A 17,813-nucleotide genomic window follows, 5' to 3' on the forward strand; every position below is an offset into this window, starting at 1 on the left:
GGCTGTGGTCTTTCGGTGGTCGGTGGGCGTCAGTGTGACGACTTGTTGCAATAACTCTGCTCTAAACGCTGCACCGCGGTTAGTAATGAGTACAGCGGGTGCACCGTGGCGAAGCACGATGTTGTGCACGAAGAAGCTGGAGACTTCAGCAGCGGTTTTCCGCGGCACAGATTTCATCTCCGCATAGCGAGTTAAATAGTCCGTTGCCACGATTATCCACTTATTTTGCAAGGAGGACGTGGGGAACGGCCCAAGAAGGTCCATTCCCACTTGCTGGAAGGGCGCCGGAGGCGGATCCAAAGGCTGAAGGAGGCCGGCAGGCTTGACGGGTGGAACTTCACGCCTCTGACAGTCACGGCAGGTTCGCACATAGCGCTGAACCGACAAAAATAGGTGTGGCCAATTGTATTTTTGCCGTATGCGCGCTAAAGTCCTCGCGAAGCCTAAGTGGCCCGCAAAGGAATCGTCGTGACACGCCTATAAAACTTCCTCGCGCAGTGCCGTCGGAACGACGAGGAGGAACGTTTCCTGGCTATTCTCGAAATTTTTCTTGTGCAGGACATCGTTTCGCAGGCAGTACGACGTCAATCCTCGTGAAAGTGGGCGTTGGACAACAACGTCAGCTCCCTCGAGATATCGGATGACTGAAAGCATCTCAGAGTCTGCACGTTGATAGTCAACCATGCGCACAACGTCGACGACACCAAGAAACGGCAAATCTAGCTCCAAGTCGGAGGATGTCAAGCGAATGGGAGAACATGACAAGGAGCCAGCGTCGCTATACTTATGGCCGGAACTGTAGACAACAGTAATGTCGTATTCCTGGAGGCGGAGGCTCCAACGAGCGAGGCTACCTGACGGGTCTCGTAGATTGGCAAGCCAGCAGAACGAGTGGTGATCACTGATCGCTCGAAATGGCCGGCCGTATAAGTAGGGTCGGAACTTGCTGATGGCCCACACGACTGCTAAGCATTCTTTTTCGGTCGTTGAATAATTAGCTTCTGCTTTTGTCAGACGACGACTCGCGTACGCAATTACCAGAATGGCCCCGAGTCCTACGTTGCTGGCGTCGGTGTGTATTTCAGTTGCCGCGGTATCATCAAAATGCGCCAGCACTGGAGCGGATTGAAGGCGTTTACGCAGTTCGGTGAAGGCCTCCTCTTGGTCTTCCGTCTACGCAAAGAGCACATCTTGTCGCGTCAGTCTCGTGAGCGGTTCAGCAATCCTTGAGAAGCCTTCAACGAAACGACAGTAGTAAGCGCAGAGGCCCAGGAACCGCTGAACGGCCTTTTTGTCTTTAGGACGAGGAAACTGGGCAACGGCAGCGAGTTTTTCTGGGTCTGATCGCACTCCTTTGGAGCTGACCACGTGGCCTAGAAACTTGAGGAAGCATAACTAACATTTTTCAGGCTTGATGGTGAGGTTGGCCTTGCGTATTGCGGTAAGGACACTTCGTAGCCGGGCCAGGTGTTCATCGAACGTGCTGGAAAACACAACAACGTCGTCTAGGTACACTAGACACGCCTGCCGCTTTAGTCCAACGAGTACAGCGTCCATCATTCGTTGGAATGTAGCAGGAGCGGAACAGAGGCCGAAAGGCAGCACTTTAAATTCGTACAGCCCATCGGGAGTCACGAAGGCGGTTTTTTCACGGTCACGCTCGTCCACTTCGATTTGCCAGTAGCCTGACTTTAGGTCTAACGAAGTAAAGAACTGAGCATGACGCAGACGGTCCAAAGCGTCATCGATCTGTGACAGGGGATATACGTCGCGTTTGGTGACTCGGTTAAGCCGTCTGTAGTCAACGCAGAAGCGGAGTGTGTTGTCTTTCTTTTTTACTAGTACGACAGGCGATGCCCGTGGACTTGTCGACTGCTGTACCACGTCATGATTTAGCATTTCTTGAACTTGACGCTTAATCGCCTCCCGCTCCATAGGTGACACGCGATACGGATGCTGACGAACAGGCCGCGCCGACTCCTCTGTAACGATCCGGTGTTGCGTTACGGAAGTGCGGTGGACTTTGGATTCCGTGGAAAAACTGCCGGAGAATTCTGTCAGTAGGCCCAGCAGCTGATCCTTCTGTACATCTGCTAAGTCAGCAATAATGTGGACGCGGGTATGCAGGCTGGCGTGAGCTGTTGCATCCGGAGAAGTCAGCAATGTCGTTCAGGAATGCCACAGCTGTACCTTGAGGGACGTGCTGATACTCATGGCTGAAGTTTGTCAACAAAACTTGCGAGCACTTATGCTGTATTCGAACAAGGCCCCGGGCGATGCAGATGTGTCTTTCGAGCCGCAGCGGGATATTTGCCTCGACAATACCCTCATAGCCTTCCAATGCGTCGCAGGTGGCGAGGGTCAATACGCTGCTCCTTGGCGGCACCGTGATGTTCTCGTCAACAATCCTCAAGGCGTTGACATACGTGTCGTCAGTGCTGCTCCCTGCTAAGTCCTGTGCCGTCGAAAACGTTACCCGCGACTTTTGTAAGTTAATCACAGCGCCATTAGCCGGCAGAAAGTCCATTCCCAGAATTAGGTCCCTAGAAGAGCTTGGGAGGATAACGAAATCTCCGAGGTACGTAAACCCACGAATGCTCACTCGCGCTGTGCATCTTCCTACCGGGGTTAGCAGATGGCCTCCTGCAGTGCGAATCTGCGACCCAGTCCACTCGGTAGGAACTTTCTTCAGCTTGCAGGCAAGGTCCATGTTCATAACTGAGGTGTCCGCTCCAGTGTCGATTAACGCCGTTATTTCTTCATCGTCTATGGTGACGGGAATATTCGACGTTACTACCTCTCGTAAGGTGTTTGACTCCGTCTGTACGTCTGCGTCGTTCTGTTTTCATCGACGTCGTCGTAGTGGAGGATCTTGCGTATGGTCGTCGTCAGCGGCCTCACCTCCGGAGGTCTCTGAACTCAGTTTTCCCGACCCGCTGGGCTAGGCAAGCGGCGTCTCAGGGCGCCGCGAGTAAAGGCTTGGCTTGGTGATGGTGACCTGTAACGAGCAGGAGACGGCGAACGGGGCTCCTGCCATCGCTGATCAACATTGCGACGATTCGCGACGAAACTCTATTTGCGGCGGCCGCTCACCAGGTCGTGGACGAGGTGCATTCGGCGAGAATCCACGGAACCCCACATGACGATAAGGACACATTCTGTAGATGTGTCTGGCTTCGGCATAACGAAAGCAAAGGGGCTTGTAGTCCGTGGTGCGCCAGACGTCGCTCTTCCTAGTTCTTGCTTCGGCGATGTGCGGTGGGCTGCGAGGTCGCCTGCAGCTTACGTCCATTAGTTGAGTGGGGTGTACCATGCTGCACGCACTTGAGGGTGGCGGATGGCGTACTGCTTCAGCGTAACTCATTTCAGCGTGCGGTCCCTGCTGTGGTGCCTCGTACTGTCCAGGAATATGGACGGCCTGTCGGACCTCGGCGCGCACCATTTCCTCAATGTAAAGTTGTCCCACAGGCGCAGTGGTCGTCTGCATCTTCTGCAGTTCCTCCTTGACGGCAGCCCTGATGAGTTCTCGCAAGGCGCCAACGTCGTTACCGAGGGTAACGGCAGAGAGCTCCCTTGAAATCATGGCGTCGCGGTCGTTTTGCCTGGCCCGCTGTTGAAGCGCCTTTTCCATAGTAGTGGCTTCGTCATGGAACTCTGCAAGTGTCGTCGGCGGATTTCGAATGAGGCCAGCAAAGATTTCCTTTTTGACGCCACGCATGAGATGGCGCACCTTCTTTATTTCAGTCTTAGAAGGGTCCGCACGTCTGAAAAGCCGATTCGTGTCTTCTACGTACGCCGTCACTCGCTCATTCGGGCCTTGAATTCTTGCCTCCAACGCTAACTCCGCCCACTCCTTCCTATCCGCCCTGGCGAACGCATTGCGGAACTGTCTACGAAATTCTTCCCATGACGTCAGTTTCGTCTAATGGTTCTCAAAGCATGTTTTCGCGGAATCCTCAAGAGCAAAGTACACGTAGCGTAGCTTACGCTTGTGGTTCCAGTCGTTGAGGTTTGCAACCTCAACGACTGTCAAAATGGCCGGTCAAAATGGCCAAGCCAGTCGTCGGTGTCCTCTGAAGCACTTCCGTGGAACAGATGCGGCGTCCGGATGTGATTGACGACAACGTGCGATGCTGCAGGAGTGGCAGGAGGTGGTTGGTTCATCATTCTAGTTCGTTTGGGCAGCATACCGTGCTGTGGCTGGAGTGCCTGGAGACGTTGGTTGGAACGTACGTGCACAGGGGTAAGCTCGGCTGAACTACTCGCCGGGTTTAGGTCTGGGGATTGCTCCGGAGATCTTAACATCGACCGTACCCCACGCCTCCCCCAGAAATGTCACCCAGCTATTACAACTAAAAAAGTTTACCACCGACAAATTGGCAAAGAAACGACTGCCTTTTTGCGATGGCTGGTCCTCGGAGAGCGCGCCCGCAACCACGAACTTCTTCATTTTTGCCTTAAGGGTACCGTGTCATCACGTGCAAACTTATTTTGCGTCAATATGTAATAGTTCACCGGTTATTCACCCTGTGCATTACACGGCCTGGCCAGATTCATTTCTTTCTCTTAATGTCAACTAGGATATCAGCTATCCACGGTTTATCTTTCATCCGCCCAGCTCTCTTCGTTTCTCTTAACGTTACGCATAAGATTTTTTTCTTTCATCCATCTTGCCACGGTCCTTAACTTGTTCGTGAGCTTCCTTGTTAATCTTCATGTTTCTGCCCAATGTGTAAGCACTGATAGAATGCAATGATTGTACATTTTTCTTTTAAACAACACTGGTAAGCTCCAATTCAGGATTTAATCATGCCTGGCTTGTGCGCCCCAACCCATTTTTATTCCTTTATACAATTACTATTCATGATCAGGGTCCCCTGTAAGTAATTGACCTAGATAAACGCACTGCTCTGCAGACTCGAAGCTGACTAGCGATTCCTTATTCTTGTTCCCTACCAGAGTTTTAAACATTATCTTTCTCTTCTGCACAATAATATTCAATCCCACTCTTATCCTTTCTAGGTTAAGGCCCCAATTAATTGTCGTATTTCGTCATCCGTGCTGCTACAGGACAATGTGACCTGCGAACCAATGTTAGAGATATTCACTGTTGACCCTCACTGCTAAGCCTTCCCCGTCTAATAGTTTCAATACGTCTTCTAATCGTGTAGCGAATAGCATTATAGAGATTGTGTCTCCTTGCCTGACCCCTTTCTTGATAAGCAACGTTCTACTTTTCTTGTGGTGAACCAGGATAGCTGTGGAATCTTTGTGGGTATGCCCCAAGGTAGTCACGTATGCCTCCTGTACTCCTTGATTACGCAATGCCTCTACGATTGCTGACACCTCTAGGGATTGAATTACATTTTAATAATCTATGAAAGCCAGCTACAGAGGTTGATTGTATTCCACAGATTTCTAGATTACCTGATTGGTGACAAAAATGCGATCCATTCTAGAATATCTCGTCCTGTAGCCAGCCTGTCCTCCTGGTTGATTGAAATCAAGTGTGGCCTTGATGCTACCGGAAATTATCTTTGTGAATATTTCTCCGAGGCGTTGTCAGCGATGAACGTTGAGAGAAAAGACGGCGACGCTCGATGGCGTTCGCGTTGATCGGTCGCAATATTGAGTGACATCGAAAGCGTCTGAATATGACCTCTAAATGTATTATACGTCTTTTCCTCTTCGCAACATTTTGGCAGAGAGTGCTGGTTATTGAACATTTAAGACGGATCTACGCTGCGGACGCACCTTAGCTCCATCTTCCATGCCTGCTCACAACGATATAGACAGTACTTCAGGCACTTCACCGACCGCGTCCGAACCGACTACCACCAACCACCACCTTGAGCTCATACAACCGCGTGACCCGGGTATATTTTCCGGCGATGACAACACTGATGTCGAAGACTGGCTACAAATGTACGAACGTGTAAGTGGGCGCAACAACTGGGGTCATGCACTCATGCTAGCTAACACAATATTTTACCTTGCGGGAACGGCACAAGTTTGGTTTGCAAACTACAAACGAGAAATCACGACTTGGGATGTGTGTAAAGCAAAGCTCACCGATTTGTTTGGCAAACCAATCTGACGACGTCGTGACGCTCAGAAAACACTTGCCTGTCGGGTTCAGACGCGCACCGAGTTGGACCTGACATATATTCAAGACGTTAAACGCTCTGCCGTATTTTGATGAAAATATGCTGGAAGCTGAAAAGGTCGCCCACATCCCCAAGGGTATAGCAGACGACGCGTTTGCCATTCTCATCTTTAAGGACTACTCCATAGTTGACAACGTCATGAATGAATACGGGTGCTTTGAAGAAGCGAAACGTCGTGTTGCGCACCAGTTTTCGCGCCTCCCCAACCCGCCTTCGACATTTACGTGCTTGTACATCCGCCTAACAACCGTTCCTGTGGCACCAGATAATAGAGTGCGTATTGTCCGACGGGAGATTGAAGCTGCCTCGCCTGTTCAATTCCATGTGCGTGTCCCCACTGATTCTCAAAGAACACTTTCCCTCATCCAAATCGTTGTTGGCAAAAACTAACCAACCTTTGACGTCCGGCTGACAGTGCTCGAATGCCAACGCACGTTGAAGATGATCCTGCTCCACTCACGTTGCTTCCGCGACAGAGCCTCTTACTGTCGCCATCACGACGCCAGTCGCGGTGGCCCAAGCGCCGTCGCTTTTATCCCCACCGCTCCTCGGAAAACAGGCGCAGCTCTGAGAAGTGAACCTTCCATGACGACCCGACCAGAAATTTTTCTGTGCACGCTACCTGGTCATCCCAACCTCATCAATATAGACGTGCACGGTACAACTGTAAGAGCTGTCATTGACACCGGCGCCCCCATATCAGTCATGAGCTCCACACTCCGTGCTCGTATTAACAGAGTCCTCACACCCGCTCCGATGACTGCAGTCCGCGTAGCTGACGATGCAACTCCTCTTGTTACTGCGATGTACACTGCCCGTGTTACATCTCACTGCATACCATATTTTGTTTTGTTTTATGTTTTGTAACAGTGCCCACATGAAATCATTTTGTTACTCGACTTTCTACCCGCCGTTCGACTCTTATTGACTGTTCTGGCGGCCCTACCATTACGTTGATCCTTCTGATGCGAAGTCTAGTCGACTATGCTCTGCTGAATGCATTCACCTGCCCCATCTTGCTGTGACTTTCATAGACATCATTCCCGATCCACCAGTGGCCGACGATGAATATATCGTGCCGCACAACTCTGACACTCTCTGTTCGCACAACGTCACGTTCTCACACGCGGTCATCCATATAAAGAAAAGTACTGCGTGTCTCCCACTTGTAAATTTCAGCCTGTGTCCTCAAGTACTCTCTTAGGGTGTCTCTTTTGTAGCTATTGCACCAGCCTGCGACTGCGATAATTAAGCTTTGACTTCTAATCCACTGTTGCCTACCAGTCCCTATACGGATCATGCAACTGTGTTAGAAAGCGTTACAAAAATTATGGCCTCTGACTTTCCGGATCCCCAGGTGAACGCGCTCCGTTGCCTTCTCGCATCGTACTGGGACATATTTGATCTTACTGACCGAATACTGCGCCAGACATCCGATGTGAAGCATCGCGTAAAGGCTAGCAATGCAAGCCCCATACACCGACAACCCTATCGTGTATACTCCAATTAGCCCTAAGTCGTACCGAAAGATGTTGACAAGATGCTTTCCCGAGAAATCACTGAACCTTTTTCAAGTCCTTGAGCTTCCCCTGTCGTGCTTGTTAGAAAGAAGGATAACAGTTGGCGCTTCTGTGCAGACTGCCGGAACCTTAACAAGGTAACCAAGAAAGACGTGTACCCCCTGCCACGGATACATCACGCACTTGACGGCCTCCTCAGTGCAAAAAATTTTTCTTCGATTGCGGTTGACGACATGAACCGTGAGAAGACCGCCTTTGATACACCTAACGGCATCTAAAGCTCCAAAGTAATGTCATTCGGTTTATACAATGCCCCAGCTATATTGGTGCCTGCGACTACCTCAAGTGAATTTTACTATTCCTGGAATTACAAAAAAGTCCACTCATCCATCGTCGGCTCTGAAGCAATTTACGCTCCTATTACTGCACCAGCCGTATAATGAACGCATACATACGATATCATCCAAGTAACGGTATGCAATTTTTCATTGGGCACTTATTAACGCCAACCGGTTCCCATCGCTCTCATTTAGGGGGCCATGAGGTGCGATGTCTGCAACCCCTCTGATGGCGCTCCTCACACGCCACCATTGTGAGGCGCCTGGGGCTGCAAGAGCGCTGTTTCTTCTGCCCACTAGCAGTGCCCTCGCGAATAACATCACGCGGACATGGTACCCTCGAGTGAAGTTAGAACATCGTCCTTGAAGTTCAAAAGGAACGCTACACCTAGCCATCAATGTCAATGCTTAGCCTTTCGGCCGAAACTGTCTAGATTCTCAAAGAAGAGAAGCTAGAAGATCATTAACAGTGTGATATCTCTTTAACCTTTTATGCTATATTAGAAAGAAAGAAAATGGAGGACGCTTAAACTTCGGCTTTAAGAGTGGAATGCGATAGGATTCAAAGACTTCTCAATGCTTCTCGCGCTTCGCGCGGAGTGCAGCTTATGTAGCCCTAAATCTTACCTGGAAACGCTGGCCCCGTATATATACCGAAGTTTCAACCTCACCTACCAGATCAACTGCCGCATTCGTCGTTCCAGCTAAGCAGCTCAGAGTTAGATTCAAATGGTCACACACGACTACGTCTACAAGGGCAGAAGTAGCAGCTCTCCATGCCACTATGACGTATGTCACCGAAGAGCCAGCAGAGAAATGTTCAGTTTACAGTGGTGGCCCGTCCGGGTACAGAGATTCTTAACACTCTCTGCTTCGTTGCAGGTCTTACCACTGCCTTGGTTAGGTGCTCCGTAACTGCTGGGGACTGAAGGCCATGCGTTGATTGATGGTTTAATGAGGTAGGTAGTGGCCGAATACTGGACCAGCGAAGCCGATTCCTATTCTGGAGAGGGAGTGTTTTTTGTTAAAACTTAGTGGGATTTGCTAATTTGGTTGCACCTGGACTAGTATAGCCCCACTGGAGCTCGGCATGTTTTGCCAGTGTCAGATGGCACTCCAAGTCTGCAGATTTAAATTTATGCAATCAACTAAACGAATAAGGTTTTACAGCGAAGCTATATATAGCTAGAAATCCATGCACTTTTTCTCCATGAATAAAAACTATCATCATCAATGGCTCATACCCCCTTAAGCATTCGTGCTCCCGTAAACAAGAAAATATGCAATGCTTCATAGCCCTGTATGGCAGAGGCTACAAGCATTCAGCAAACTGAAGCGAACAGTACTTAAATTCTTTCTAATCACGCATACAACATACAGAACAGCACATCGAAAACTGTCATCATGTATGGCTCGTAACCCATGAGCCATTGCTCATACGCCCGTAAGAAAGCAAAAATACAATTACTCATAGTCCCGTAAGGTTCATGGCTGCTCACTTTGCATGAATTAGCAGCGATTATACCACCCCTGTTTTCGTTGTCGGTGATATCAATGTGGATACGTCGGTACCGAAGAGGGAATGGTTTACGCGTTCCATGTCGCAGAATTAGCTTTTGTGACGCCACACCGATCCGGCCCAACCGACCACCCAGCGGCGTATGTGCATCGATTTGACATTATGAACAATGTGATTGCAGTTGCAAGTGAAATAATGGCCACCGATCAAGACAATCAATGGGTGTGCACACCTTACGTCATAACGACCACCCAGCTAGACAATAAATTAGTTCGTACCTTTGTTCAAATTTATCTGTCACCTCCGTGTCTTGTGCGGGAAATCTTTGCTGATCAACCACCCTCACAGAGGGGAATGGCTCATGATTTTTATTGTCGTTCTTTTTTACGTTGCTTTCTTTCTGTATGTTCCTTTTTTCTTCTTTATCTAAATTCTAATTTGCAATACTTGAAAGCATTAAGTAAATGTTTCAGTATAGAATGGTTGGCCAATACCCCAGTGTGGGTATGAGCCATTTTATGAGGCCATCATCAACTTCTTCTACACCATTCATCAAGCAGTTGCGAATCTTTGCCTGCTGGAAGAACAGTTCGTGCCGCTCGATCAGTGTCATGCCGGCGAAAGAGGAGGCGCCTGAACCAGCGAGTCCCAGGTCGGGGAGCACTACTCTCCTGGAAGGCTTCGCAAGCGCGGACACGCGAGCCTTGATCCAGGAGAACGTCTACATCATCCTTGGCCACGGGCGGTTCCAGCAGATAGTCCTGTTCAGCGCCTTCGTCGCCATCTCTGTGGCGCTGCTGCACTCGTTAGACTACTACCTCATCGGCCGTCCCGTGGACCACTGGTGCCAGCCGCCCGACGACCTGCGTTACCTCGGTGTCCAGGGCTGGAAGAACGTCGCAATTCCCGTGCTGGCCGACGGCAGCTTCAGCAAGTGCACCGTATACGAGCCCCCTCTACCGGTGAGCTAACGTCCGTCGTGACCCTCGTGCATTTCGTCCTACCTGACCCAGCTTTACCACGGCTGCTACATTGCCATGCCTTCTTGCTTAACACTCTCTATGAGGTAATGCAACGAGTGTGATGTATCCCGTAAAACACGAACAATTTTCGAAATCAGCCTAAAATAAGCTCTACGCAAAGCTTCACATTCTGGTTAGCTTACTACCTTCTCGCGGCACGTCAGGATGACGACAGATGGTGCGATGGCTTTTCGCGATAAGGAAATGCGTATCCATGCTATCGACTGCTTCTGCAATAGTTTCTTCTTTCCTGCGCGCCGAGCTTGTTCGGCATGTGTTCGGTTAAACGTACACGGCAAGAATGCTAAGAGGCTACAACTCGAGGAAAGATTAAATTTGAAGCTAATTTGAAATTCCATGCTGCAATCATCTAGAGGCACACATGTGCTTACACGTTGTTATACTGAATGATGGCAACAAAACAACAAATGTGACTGTTTGACACAAGTCCTCGAAATGTCACGTCATATTGAAACACATACAAAACCTGAAAATAAACACCATGCCCACCAAAATGATCACAATAAAATATATTCAAATAGTAAAATGTTTAATTGCCTCTAACAATAAAAACATTTTCAGCGTAGGACTTTGGCTATCCAGCTGCCGGAAGGAGGCTCCACAACCCTATAAAGTTTAACAAACAACTTTAATCTACTTAGACAGAGCGAGTCTGAGGGTACTCAAGTTAGTCTATCTACATAATTTGAATTCTACAGCATGTGTCTAATTCTACACATTCGACAGGTATGTCATACAAGGATGAATTTATATACATCACAAAGAAGAAAAAGCGGAACCTTTTACGAAGTTCACACTAATCTTCCTGTGCTATCACACAATTTTATTCATTTTTTGAAACAATATAATAGGTTTTTTTACAAATCATACTTTAAATAAATACGTTTATTACGGTGGTCAACCTTCCCCCCCCTCCCCGCCGATCACGTGCCCTGAACTGCTTGTCTACTATCCACTGTCTCAGAGTGAATAAACGCATTTGATTCACGAAAATACAGGCAACAAAAACAACATGATGATGTTCACCATGAGGCAACGCTGCTCACACAGTAAATGAGTTCTGACCGGCAGAAATCACTGGACTCTGCTGCCCTCTCTTTTGTTACTGGCACGAGCATCCACTGACCCTCTTGTTTCTTGCGCAGCCCTTCCTGTTTACCTGAGACTACAGTGAACGAAATTCAATATAAATAAGAAAAAAATTGAAACAATGCCACAGTACAAAATTCATTGCATTCATTGTAGATATGGTAACGTAGCACAATTTTAATTACAAGCTGAGTTACCGAAGTGTCCGGAATAATTAGAATTAATTAGAGATCACAGATTACCGCACACCAAAGCGCAGAATCATAGACTTTCGAAACGCGCCCCTTGAGCACGACCTTGGAGAAATTCCTGAAAACGAGGAAGTAAAAAGCCAAAGTAGTGACGTCACTAGTGACGTCACACACAGGAAAGTGACACGATATTTATCAGGCTTATTAATGGGAAGCAGTTGTCTAGCATACACTGAACGTCTGCATAGCAGAGCGAATGTGACGTCATTTCCTCCTCCCTCGTTTCTCCTCTCCCGGCGCTCACCTGCTCGCCCGCTCTCTCACTTGCTCACAGCAGCTTCGCGCGCGCGCTGGTTAATGCTGTGACGTCCGCAGCGGAGAGGGCACGTTATGTACACTTCGCGCGCTGCTCGCTATGGGGCTACGCCCCACCAGGTGGCGCGTGCTCCCCTCTCTCCTCGCCCTCCATCTCTCCTCTCCCGCATATTGTGCCAGGGAAAAGACGCTCGCTTGCTTAACCTAACGAATACCAACGCCGAGGTGCGAGTTCCACTAAGAGACAGCTAATACCTGTGTCACACGGGCACATTTGGAAAGCCTTCCAGTCAACGGCCTTTGAAACGCCACAACTCTATCGACTCAAAGGAGTTGTCGCGCTGCTACACGGCACTTTTGAAAGGCCGTTGAGTGGTTCAGGCGTTTCTCGCAAAATTGTGTGGCGCTCTGGATCTTTATTTTCATGTCACGAAAAGGTAAACAACATTGAAACCATTTAAATATACTATATTTTAATTTATGTTTGTTTATACATTGCCATACATATATGTTTAGTTTTTAAGTTGTTGAGTAGCGAAACTGCGGCAACGTTTGCGCCGCTCGATGCGGCTGCCGTTTCGGTGTGTGTTCGCACATGTCAAGTGGCAAAAACACTTTATAGAATAATGAATGACACTCATATATGGTATTTTTAGAGCATTTGGTTTGATTTGTTCTTTCTAACCGTGAGTACGAGCACACTGTGAACGAGAGGACATGTTCGCGCTGTTTCCGCTTCCGTTGCTCAAAGGCCATCGAGATTTCGATAGAGTTGCAGGGTGCTCCGTTGACTCGATAGACTATTGACTCGGCGGCCTTCGAAACCGCCCGTGTAGCAGCTCGAACTTGACCTTTAAGTCAACTGACTATCGGTTCGAAGGCCTTCCAAACGCCCGTGTGACACGGGTATTATTCTAAGTTGCCTACCAGTTCTCTTTGTTTTTTTGATGTGAAGTCTTCTTCGCCTCAATCTAGGCACTTCTTATTATATAGGTAGGTTCCTGCCTTCCCTAATTCTTTCAATAGAAAATTCGATTGTCTGATCATTTGGGTTGAATCTCTGAAACCGAGCACAGGATCCTGATATTCTACCCGTTAGGTTAACGATCGCTTTAGACAGAAAGCTGAGCTTGTTGGTAAGGATTCATTATGCAAAAAGGTGAGGCGTCCAGACAGCACACAAGAAAAGAGAAGTGGACAACACAAACGCCGACTCTCAACTGAAGGGAGCACTGAGGCGAAAAGAAGAAAGAAGACATAAAACTGAACTGCGCGAGCTCTGGAATGGTTTCGAGGGGGACGGCCGTGATTACAGAAAGCAGTAATGGCAAAAAAGAGTAGTGGATATCCTGTGCATTCATTCAGTATCACACAGGCTTAAAAAAGTTGCAAGTAGATATGATGTTAACGTTGCTTTCACTGCTCCCAATAAGCTAGGCAAGATGAGCTGCCGTGCAGAGAAAAAAGGAGCAGGTAAAATGCAAAAAAGAACAGATATTTGTCCTGTGAACAAGAACAACAGTTTTACTGACTGTCGCATGGGTGTGGTTTATAAAGTTTTAGCTGTGGCCAGTTCTACGCAACGCAAACGGGGCGGTGTATCGATCAGAGGCTAATGGAACATAAAAGGTCATTAACCGGTGGATCGCCTTGTAATCTTTCCCTACATTGCCAAGATTGTAACTGCACATCAGCGTAAGATGAATGCGCGATATTGTAAAGAAACAAGAACGAAGATACGCGTCTTAAGGTAGAGGCACGGCATATCTATAATGGTGGAAGTGCGTGCGTGAGTCAGCCTTCGATTGCTATACCTAAGGAAGAGATTAAGTGCCTTAACAGCTATCTCTCGCGTAGACCTGCACATGTACCCGACCGGCACGTGGTGATACCATTCCAGAGCTTGCGCAGATAAGCCTTGTGTCTTCTTTCTTCTTTTCGCGTCAGTGCTCCCTTCAGTTGATAGTCGGCGTTCGTGTTCTCCTCTTCTCTTGTGTCCTGTCTGCACGCCTCACCTCTTTGCATAACATATCGCTTATAAAAAAGAAATTATGGGGTTTAGCGTGCCAAAACCACTTTCTAATTATGAGACATGCCGTAGTGGAGGACTCCGGAAATTTCGACCACCTGGGGTTCTTTAACGTGCACCTAAATGGAACTGGAAAAACACGAACAGCAGAGGGCCAAGGCAAGAATTCTTCCCCTTTGACTCTCACCTATGTCGTCGGCTGATCCGGCTCGCTGTATACTTCCATCCTCAAAGACGTAACGGAGCAAGACGAAAAGTAGACAGACGGGATGTTAATTGCCGCATACAAGGGCATCACTTAAATTTCTTTGGACGCGGGGGCGTCATGTTTAGAGATATTATGATTCTTACGGAATTCGCGCTAAATGAAGAGGCTAGGCGGATGCACGGAGGGAGGCTCTGCGTTACTCAGTGATCAATATTTATGTCGAAACAATTTTATTCCGATTGCGAGGACTTCGAACGTGAAATAGCAACTGCTTACAAACTCATCGCATTGCGGTTCATATTGTGGTTTGTGATGTCGATGGACGCTTTGTTTTCACTCCTTTTCCAGGAAGACAAGCAGCAAGAGCGTAGCATAGTGCCGTGCAAAGCGTGGGACTATGACACCGAGAAAGACGGCGAAAGTATCGTCAGCATGTGGAACATGGTGTGCAGCCACAGCTGGCTCTACTCCACTTCGAAATACACGCTCGCAGTGGCCCCCATGCTATTCGTTCCGATCGCCGGAATCGCAGCAGACCGCATTGGTCGCAGACCGGTCTTATCGGCGTGTGCCGTCTCCATGTTGCTCGGCAGCCTGGTGACCACGCAGTCGTCCACCGTGGGCGTGTTCATCCTCTCGCGCTTTGTCACACGTGCCATGGGAAGCGCGACCATGCTGATGGCCTTGACTGTGCTCTACGAAGTGACCGGGAACCAGCACCGGGCTCCGTACATCTTGGCAGCCGGCGGCATCGCCATGCTTGTGACGCCTCCGCTGGTGCACGGGCTTTCGACGCTTAAGCCGACGTGGTTGCTCTCACAAGCGCTCTTCGTCACTGTCACGGCAATAATGGCCTCTTGGTGCTGCTACCTGGACGAATCCCCTGTTTGGCAGATTGCCACGTGGAGGCTTCGCGCAGCTGAATTCACCATACTCCGCGCAGCCCGGTTTAACGGCATAGACGCTCACAAGGCCACCGCAACATTCAAAGCTTTCAAGCAGCAGCTCATGAAGCGAGAGGCCAGCATCACGTCGGTGACTGCCAACACCACGAGCATAGTCCGTTCGGCTTCCCTTCGCCGGCGCGCATTGTCTGCAATCGTGACGTGGTTTAGCTTGAACTTTGCATTTCGTGCCTCAGGCTTGGGAGCCACGCTCGAAGAACTGTGGTTGTTGGCATCGTTTATACTGAGAGGGCTCATTCTCATCACAGCCTTCTATGGCATCAGGCAACGAGGCCACCGTGTGACACTATCAGGCGTAATTGCTCTCCTCGGCGCCTCAAGCGCACTGCAGATGCTACTCTGTCACCCGCGCTTGGCCGTCGCACTTCCTCTGCCGCGTATAATGATGTCCAGCGCAGCGGCGATTGCCATATGCCTGAATTACGCGTACACCGCGGAGGTGTTCCCCACTAAGATTCGATCCGTGGGACTATGCCTATCGTACTCCGTCGGCCGGCTTGGCGTCATTCTGGCTGCATACATCCAAGGATCCTTGCACGAACAACAGCTGTTGGTTGTTGCGGCCATCACAACTGGGCTGGCATTTGCAAGCGCATTATCGGTCCAGTGTCTTCCCGAAGTATTTGTCGAGGAGAAGCCTGCCGAAGACCGCGCAGTTCTGAGTGAAAGCCAGCGCAAGGAAGCACTTATAGCATCTTTGAGTCCCACCATGGAGTCGGAGAAGATACTCAAATCACCCAAGCCGCGCAATCAACGCAAGAGAAAAGGAAGCTCGAAACGCGGTAACCTGACCGAAACTTCAGCGGCACCATCCACTCCCCTCGCCTGTACCCTAAATGAATGTGCTGGCTCTCCTGAGCGAACCTCACCGACGTCGATGTTCAAAACGCCATCGCAAGAACTGTAGTACATCTGATACGTGTGGGCTGATTAAGGAACACGTAGCTTCTTTTGTTATTTTCGCGTACTCTCCGGCTTACTTATCTTTAGCTAAACTGAATTAGCTGTCTTTCGGTTTTGCTTCATTCTGATACATTCTACTGTATTTCTTTTGCCTAATCAAACTTTTCACCTTTGATTTCTTCTTCTCAGTGCGTGGGAATCATGTACTAGAATTTGCATAAGTCATATCTGCTGGCGCAGCTCATCCTTAAATCCACATTACAGCGTATGGCGCATACAATAGACACTAGCATACTTTTAATTACTGTGTCGTTTTGAATGCGTTGATTTGATTCTCTGCTGCGATATGACTGTCATTTATTCTACGCGATCCAAATTTAACGTGCTCAGGCTATTTTAATTCATGAATTTGTTGATGTGTTCAAAGGCATAAGTTCCCACCACTGTAACCTTAGCTACTCAAGACTATGGGTATACGGGGTGATCATTTTTCAGTTATCCGGAGTTTTCTACAATCGCCTTTAGAGGACAAGTAATTTTAGTCTTTCCGCTGTATTACTCGGAGGCGCATATTACTCACACGAGAAATCCAAACACATACTCGCTTAAATAAGGTCACTAACTTCTTAACGAAAAACTAAAATATTACAAGTTACGAATTGTGGTCGGCGAGTTTGCAAGGCCTATCTACTTGGAATAAATTTAGACTATGACACCAGTTTGGAGATATGTGTTATCGAACTCTCCGAAAGAATGGACTGTTTTTCCACTTAATTTTGTCACAAAGACATTTTTTTGATTCATTGAAGGAAAAAAATAACTGGTACACTCACGTGGTTGGTCCCGAACTTTGTCCAACGATGTCTCAAAATTTGCGGAATGCTTGAGATTCATTTCAAATTGATACGCCTTGGAAACCCACCGGCTACAATTCTTAAATTTCAACATGTGCCTATAGTATTTAAGTTGATTGGCGCGTTTTTTTTTTTTATATAGCTGAGTGGGTGTTGCGATTTCTGGTTCTAGAAATCTCCGCTTCCGCGTACACGCAGAGGGCACAGCGGCGACGTAACGATGGACAATGAACGTTTATTTGCATGGTTGCTGAGCCGCAATGTCCTTTGCCTGGACTGTTCGGGACTCGTAAGTCTTTGCAAAGTGCTGTTAGTGGCCCGTTCTTCATCATTTGCGGCCCATCTTTAACTATTGGTGCCAGTGGTGCGATGCGTCATTACTGGTTGTCTGCATGAGTTGCCAGGGGCATCGGAATGGTCTGCGATGGTTTGTTCTCTGCGAGGTTAAGAAAGTGCGAGAATTTTTATTGAGCTTTACCAGGCTTTGCTCAGTGTAGGTACGAAGGCTGGGAAAAGCTATCGTCGTCGCCTACTGTGTGTGAGCGTCAAGGCAGTAGTGGGTACAGTTGAGGAAGCAGCACTTAACTCAACCACGAATTGGAATTAGTTGCGTAAACCGTACTTGTTGGAGCTTGCGAAGGAGTTGCGTCTGCATATCCGCGCTTCACTCCA

The 17,813-nt window shown here is 48.6% G+C and overlaps 1 protein-coding gene across 1 annotated transcript; it reads left to right on the forward strand.

Moving 5' to 3' along the window:
• Positions 1-10,155: 10,155 nt before the first annotated feature.
• On the forward strand, positions 10,156-16,291 carry LOC129386283 (solute carrier family 22 member 7-like). The gene is made up of 2 exons (XM_055074088.2): positions 10,156-10,506; positions 14,768-16,291. Exons 1-2 carry the CDS (start codon positions 10,156-10,158, stop codon positions 16,289-16,291), a joined length of 1,875 nt encoding a protein of 624 aa, XP_054930063.2.
• Positions 16,292-17,813: the final 1,522 nt, after the last annotated feature.

This window comes from Dermacentor andersoni, chromosome 3 (genome assembly GCF_023375885.2).
Source record: "Dermacentor andersoni chromosome 3, qqDerAnde1_hic_scaffold, whole genome shotgun sequence".
Taxonomy (NCBI): domain Eukaryota; kingdom Metazoa; phylum Arthropoda; class Arachnida; order Ixodida; family Ixodidae; genus Dermacentor; species Dermacentor andersoni.